At 41.8% G+C, this 7,493-nt stretch overlaps 1 protein-coding gene across 1 annotated transcript in view; it reads left to right on the forward strand.

Moving 5' to 3' along the window:
* actn1 (actinin, alpha 1) overlaps nt 1–7,493 on the forward strand; it is a 69,268-nt gene that overhangs the window by 5,638 nt on the left and 56,137 nt on the right. Inside the window, exon 2 of the mRNA XM_048600449.1 lies at nt 6,891–7,116. Coding sequence (XP_048456406.1) covers nt 6,891–7,116 — 226 coding nt within the window. The remainder of the gene's footprint in view (nt 1–6,890; nt 7,117–7,493) is intronic.

The following is a 7,493-nucleotide window of genomic DNA, read 5'->3' on the forward strand; positions in this document are numbered from 1 at the left end:
TCCTCTGATGCTGCTTGGCCTGCTGTGTTCATCCAGCTCTACACCTTGTTATCTCAGATTCTCCAGCATCTGCAGTTCCTACTAATCTAGAAGTGGCCTAACCAATGTCCTGTATAGCCGTAACATGAACTCCCAATTCTTATGCTCAGTGCACTGACCAATAAAGGCAAGCATACCAAATGCCGCCTTCACTATCCTATCGACTTGCAAATCCACTTTCACTTTCAGGAACTATGCACCTGCACTCCCTAGGTCTTTGTTTGGCAATGCCCCCAGGGCCCTACCATTAAGTGTATACGTCCTATCCTGATTTGCCTTAGCAACACCTCATATTTATCTCAATTAAACTCCATCTACCACTCCTCGGCCCATTGCCCCATCTGATCAAGGTCCCATTGTGCTCCGAGATAACCACTACACCACCTATTTTGGTGTCATTTGCAAACTTACCAATTCTACCTCCTATGTTCACATCCAAATCGTTTATATAAATGACAAAAAGCAGTGGGCCCAGCTCTGATCCTTGAGGCACAGTGCTGGTCGCAGGCCCTGGGTTCAAATAAGAACCATCCACCACCACCCTCTGTCTCTTACCTTCAAGCCAATTTTGTACCCAATTGGCTAGGTTCCCCTGGATCCCATGATCTAATCTTACTAACCAGTCGACCATGTGGAATGTTCTCAAACCTTATGCTGAAGTCCACACAGACAACGACCACTGCTCTGCCTTCATCAATCATCTTTGTCATCTCTTCAAAAGAACTCAGTCAAGTTAGTGAGACACTATTTCTTAAGCACACAGCCATGTTGACTATCCCTAATCAGTCCTTGCCTTTTCAAATACATGTAAATCCTGTCCCTCAGAATCCTCTTCAACAACTTACCCACCACTGACATCAGGCTCACCTGGTTTTTCTATACCACCTTTCTTTAAATAGTGGCACCACATTAGCCACCCTCCAGTCTTCTAGCACCTCACCCGTACCTGTTGATGATACAAATATCTCAGCAAGGGGCCAGTAATCTCTTCCCCAGCTTCCCAGAAAGTTCTGGTGTACATCTGACCAGGTCCTGGGGATTTATCTACCTTTTATGCATGTTAAGGACTCCAGCACCACCTCTTCTCTTTGAACACTTTTCAAGATATCTCTATTTATTTCCCCAACTTTCATAGCTTCCATGTCCTTCTCCACAGTAATACTGACGCAAAAGATGCCTTTAGTATCTCCCCCCCCCCCCCCCCATCTCCTGTGGCTCCCCCACATTGATCTTTAAGGAGCTGTATTCTCTCCCTAGGTTACTCTTTTGTCCTGAATGTACTTACAGAATCTCTTTGGATTCTACATCACTCTATTTCCAAAGTTATCTAATGCCCCTTTTTTTTGCTTTTGCTTTCCTGATTTCCCTTCTCCTACTGCCCTTGTACTCCTCTAGGGATTCACTTGATCCCAGCTGTCTATACCTGACATATGTTTCCTTCCTTTTCTTGACCAGAGTCTCAATTTCTTGAGTCATTTAGTATTCGCTACACCTACCAGCCTTGCCCTTCACACTAACAGGAACATACTGTCCTTGGACACTCATTATCTCATTTTTAAAGGCCTCCCACTTCCCAAAGGTGCCTTTACCTGCAAATAGCCTCCTCCAATCAACTTTTTGTGAACGCACGCAGTCCTGTGAATAACACTGTGACTGCAATTAGAAACTCCATTTGTTGCGTTGATAATTCAGACATGTGGTTCAGAATCATACAAGGCGGCAAAGATTTTAGGTTCCTTTTTATCTCCTGCCTTCTTTCTCCTCCTCCTCAAGAGTCATGATAATTTCACCTCTCTGTGCATGTTCAGCGTTCAGGAATCTGAAAGGTAAAAGCATAAAATTATATATTGCATTGAATATCTGGAGACTAGCAGAGCTGTCAGAAAGTTGATATTTTTCATTATTACTTGTGATTGCAGTAATCAGAATCTAATTGTTCTGTCTGCCTCCTTTCAGCTCTTCACTTCCTATCATTGCTGATACTTTTTCAGGAAAAGTAGACAATTGCTTGAACTCTTGTATTATGAGGTTTGAGGAGATTTTTTTTCAGGGCACAATCTTCTGCAAAGAGAAAATAATTGAATAATTCGATGTTGCTTGAAGGAGAAAACCGCGTGGCATCCAAATATGACATTTATTAGGGCGGCACGGTGGCTCAGTGGTGCCTCACAGTGCCAGGGACCCGGGTTCGATTCCAGCCTTGGGCGACCGTCTGTGTGGAGTTTGCACATTCTCCCTGTGTCCGCGTGGGTTTCCTCCGGGTGCTCCGCTTTCCTCCCACAGTCCAAAAACGTGCAAGCTAGGTGGATTGGCCATGCTAAATTGCCCCATAGTGTCCAGGGATGTTTAGGTTAGGTGGATTAGAGGGGGATGGATCTGGGTGAGATGCACTGAGGGTTGGTGTGGACTTGTTGGGCCGAAGGACTGTAAGGATTCTAAGAATTCTCAAGGAAATACTAATCATAGAATCACTAAATTCAACCTAAGTCTTGCTAGCCCAGATTAAATTCATGAGCTGATGTGATTAGAAATGAACCCATTGTAAGACAAATCAATTTCTTCATTGAAGACAAATTTCTTTGGTGACATGGCTACATACATCTCACGTAGTCAAGTTTCTCAGGGCACGGTACATCTCAGCTGTTGGCAGAGCAAAGTGGACCTGCACTCGGCTGTCTAGGTTTTGTGTGTTTACACAGCAATGTCAGCAGCTTTTTAGAAACGAACGATTTGCATTTCTAAAGCACCATCCATCCACCAAACCTCCCAAGTGCTTCTGACATTTTAGTCTCTGATAAACTGTAAGAACCATGGCATGCAATTGGTGCACAGCAACCTTTCACAAACAGCAATGTGATAATGAGCAGATGTTTTGTTTGCGATGTTGGATCGAGGGATAAGTATTGACCAGGACACTGGGAATAAGCCCTAAGTTGCTCTCCATAATAGTGTAATGGGACCTTTTTTGCCTTTATCTCTCAGAGGGCAAATGAGCAGGTTGCATATCGCATTGCATGGACAGTATTCCCACAGTGCACTGCTCTTTGTGCTGCATTGCAGTGTTGGCCTTGATTTCTTTTCTCAAATCTTGGAATGGAACTTAAAAGCACAGCCTTGTAAGTTGCGTGCTACCAAGACTGACACTCGAGCCCTGCAGAGCATCGTAACTGCTGGCCTTACCAGTGAGGTCTACATCAAAAAATCAGTGTGCAGGGGGAAAAAAAACTTTTTATTGCTTTGACATACTTTAGCTTGTTTTAGTTGTACACGGTATTAGTCACAGAATCGTGTTTGCAATGTCTTTCCTGGAGTGGCCTTGTTATGTTCTGAGTAGGCCAGTGACAGAGGTTTCCGATTTAAGCTCAAGCCAAAGTTCAGCTGCTGAAATTGCTTTGTGCTCTAGAGCTAATGGAAATGTGTGTCTGAGTCCAAATTTCCATTTTGACAGCAAATCTGCTTAATTTATCAAAATCTGATGAGCCATACAAGTTTGGTATGGATTTGTACTGGTGCCATTGAGCATCAGTAAGTAGGCCTGACTACTTAAAGGTCATGTTCCCACCAGCAATGAAGACTCCCTGGAATACCTTCAATGTACCACCTGTCCTTTAAAACTCGTCATTCACTCCTGTCCTCCATCCAGCAATGAACCAAGGTTTACTCTCTCCGATTTCTTTCTTCTTGCCTTCAGCCAATGCACTGAGTAACTTCTCACCATGGGTAATTTCAGTCTTCATCTGATTAAGAATTAGGAGCAGGCGTAGGCCATTCAGCCCAGTGAACTTGCTGTGCCATTCAGTACAAACGTGGCTGATTTTAGACTGTAGTTTCCCACCTGCTCCCTCACTGCCAACTACAATAGCTAACTGTCTCCCTCTATAAACCTCTGCTGCCCATATCTATGGCCACTCATCACCCTGCCATCTCCTGTGGCATATTTACTTCCACAATCTCAATCAGATCGAGGCCAGTTCTGTAAATTTATTTATTTCCTTTACTATCTATGATAGCCATAACCCTCCCACTTCCACACATTGAGCCCAATAGCAGCCTTTGTCAGTAAAATTGATATTGAATGCTGTCCTACCTTTGCTCCACTCCAAATCTACATTGCAAAAAAAAAATTCTTTCCTTCATGTCCTCTCCAAGCTATCTTGTCCAGTTTTACTTTCAGTTCTCTGTCATTGTTCTGTGCTGTGATTTGTCAAAAATACATTATTATCTGAGCACTCAGATCTGGTCTGCTCCCATTATTTCTCTGTCATATTCCAACACCACTCTCTCAATGTTCAATGATAACTTTTCAGCTGGTATGGGCTTTGTCCACTCTCCGGTTCAGTGGGACCCAATATTATAATTTTCAGAGTTTCAAACGTTCGCTCTAATTCTGAAATTCTGGTGTTTTTGTGTGTGTTTTTAAACAAAATGTGATTTGTGTTTTAATATTATTCAGATCCCTAAATTCATACCAGTTGCATTTTTAGTAGGAGGTGTTTCAGTTCTGAAACCTGACCTTCCCATAGTTCCTTTTGTCACACTTCAGTTATGTTGCAGTTTGGTGTTTAAAGCATTTTAATTTTCCCATCTTTGAGGTCGTAAGTCATGAGGTATTTCACATTGGTAATCTAACCAGACTTCCTGTTAACAGTGGGTTATGACAAATGACCTAGATATGTGAAAATGTGCATCACTAACTGACTGAACAATTGTAAAGAAGTTACAATCAATTGGATTCTGTGCTCCCAGGTTTGGATGGGAAAACAGGCCAGAAATCTTTATATCTGAAAACATGCAGGGTCAGTTGTGATGTCTCTGTACCTTTTCAACAGGTACCAAATGGCAACAGGCATGCAGTCATGTCCTGGTGAAGGAGAAACTGACAAGTGGAGGTAAAACAGTAGAAAGTTGTTTAGTGCTGGCGTTTATTTTCTGGAAGTTTCTAAGAAACTTTTGAAAAGCAAATTTTGATGCCTGCTCACAATTGAGTTCCTAAGGAGTTAAAGATATCGAGCCTATCATTGAGAGTAATTAACTGGTTCTTGTGCCTTTTCTAGCCTTAGAATTGTGAAGAGGAAGTCGGTGACCAGCAAAGTTTTAAACAGATAACAGAAAGTGGTGTGTGCAAAAGATTTCAACGGCTGAGCGACTTTGATAATGCAGCCGCTTTGTTTAGAAAAATACAAGCAGATTAGTTTTCTAGAAAGTGAACCAACTTGTATTGATGGAGCAGCTTTATTATCAGGCCTGGCTTTGTATTACCGGATGGATACTCCTTTTATATTGCAAAGAAAGGGAGTCATGACAAGGAAATGACAAAGCACAATATTTTGGTATGAAGGAGACTCCTTCTCTATATATGGTTAAACATTGGCTGTTGTGCTCTCCTCACGATTACATTTCTTGTGTATTGTGAGCCTGAAGAAGAGTGCTATATTGAGAAGCATTGAAAGAGAGTGTATATACATGAACAAGAAAGAATCTTATGCCCAGGCTGCTGTTTAGCCAGTCAAGAATCAGCAGTCACTTATGAAGTTGCACGAAATGATTCCTGTTTTGAAATATGATCAAGGTCATAGGGCATTTGTTTCCACAAAGGAATCCTGGAGTACAACCAAAAGTTCAGTCTTTTTAAAAAAAAAAGACTTGCAATCCCATGGAAAGAAGGAAGTGCAGTTTATTTATCCAATTAACATAACTGCTGATTGTCGAGGTTAGCAGTGCTTCTTATATATTGTAGACCAGTGCAATTTTTTTTGCCGCATTCCATTGAAAATGGACAAGTTGGTTCGAAATTTCCAGATCCCATGTTAAAAAAGAAGGAATGTCACTTGCTCAGTCAACAGGGCATTATCACATTGATCTCAAAGTTGACGTGTTGGACGTGACCCTTCAGATTGCTGGGGTGTTGATCAGTGGCCTGTCTAAACTTGACATGTAGATATTGGGTGCCCCCAGCAATCCCCACAGTGTTTGTCCCTGAGCACTTGTGTGCAGTGGAGTCAGTTTTCACATACAGGCCAACAACATTCAACTCTTAACTCTCTTGTCACTATGCTCCTGTGATCAAACAGTGCTGTCCAACTGGCTGAGCCACACTGGGGTGGGAAGAGCTTCCTTCAATTTGAAGCCAAAGACACACTGTTGAGTTGCTGCCAGAGAACCTAAGCCTTTACTCCCAGTGATATAATAGAGGAATTGATAGTTACAGCGCAGGAAGACGCTCCTCGGGCCATCGTGTCTGTGCTGGTCAGAAACAACCTATCTATTCAAATCCCATTTTCCAGCACTTAGCCCATGGCCTTGTATGCCTTGGCATTGCAAATGTACGTCTAAATACCCCTACAGTGTTATGAGGGTTTCTGCCAACTACCACCCTTAAAGGCAGTAATGGTAGTCAGAGCCAAGGAATTCTGCTCCTGACAATTTGGTCATATCTTGTGCTTATAAAACTCTGAATTTCCAATAACTTTACATCAGCAATATAAATAGTAAAGTGGAAACTCAGCTCTAAGAATGAAAATTAACAGGCAATATCAGTTATTTGACATTGAACTAAGGGTATCTGTAAAAGCAAGCACTTCTTGATTCTAGTATAGGCTTGACTATTTTAGATAATCTACTGAGAAAAGTAAGTTTAGAATTTAAAGAGAGATTATGAATCCCCAAACGACTGATTAAAGACTATTTTTCGAAGAATTTGAGCATCTCTTTTTCGAAAAGCAATAGTTCAATAGTATGTAGTGTGCAATTCTCACCTATGATTCTTCAGTGTAGAATCACTTGCATGCAAGGCTCTTTCTTTCTGAATGTAATATTTCCTCTTAACTCTGAGATTGCGTTTGCATTTACAGACTTTCACAGCCTGGTGTAACTCTCATCTCCGCAAGGCAGGAACACAGATTGAGAACATTGAAGAGGACTTCAGAGATGGACTCAAACTCATGCTTCTCCTTGAGGTTATTTCTGGTAGGTTTGCATTTGGTTTACAGTTTAGTGTCCGTGCACACACTCGTGCAATCTACATAAAGATCAGTAAAACTGGATACACCGAACAGTTCCAGATACTGACGGGAGCAGGTACCGACATTGGAAGAATTGCATTATATCTACAGTCTTTGAGTCTCAGAGTACTTCTAAAAGGTTACTGTTTGAGTTTATAAAAGCATTCAATCAAAGGATCATGTGTTGGTACCTCCTGGTTCAAAAAAATGTCCTCCTATGGAAACTGACAAATTCAATATGTATACTCAGGTTTTTAACCTGAGTCCCCTGTACTATCAGGGCTGTATTGTTGTTCTGAATTTGTGAGAGCTTCTAGTTATTCTCGCTGCAGTTCAGTTAGAACATAGAACATAGAACATTACAGCGCAGTACAGGCCCTTCGGCCCTCGATGTTGCGCCGACCTGTGAAACCAATCTGAAGCCCATCTAACCTAAACTATTCCATTATCATC

This window comes from Rhincodon typus, chromosome 8 (assembly GCF_021869965.1).
Source record: "Rhincodon typus isolate 14 chromosome 8, sRhiTyp1.1, whole genome shotgun sequence".
NCBI classification, from domain to species: Eukaryota; Metazoa; Chordata; class Chondrichthyes; order Orectolobiformes; family Rhincodontidae; genus Rhincodon; species Rhincodon typus.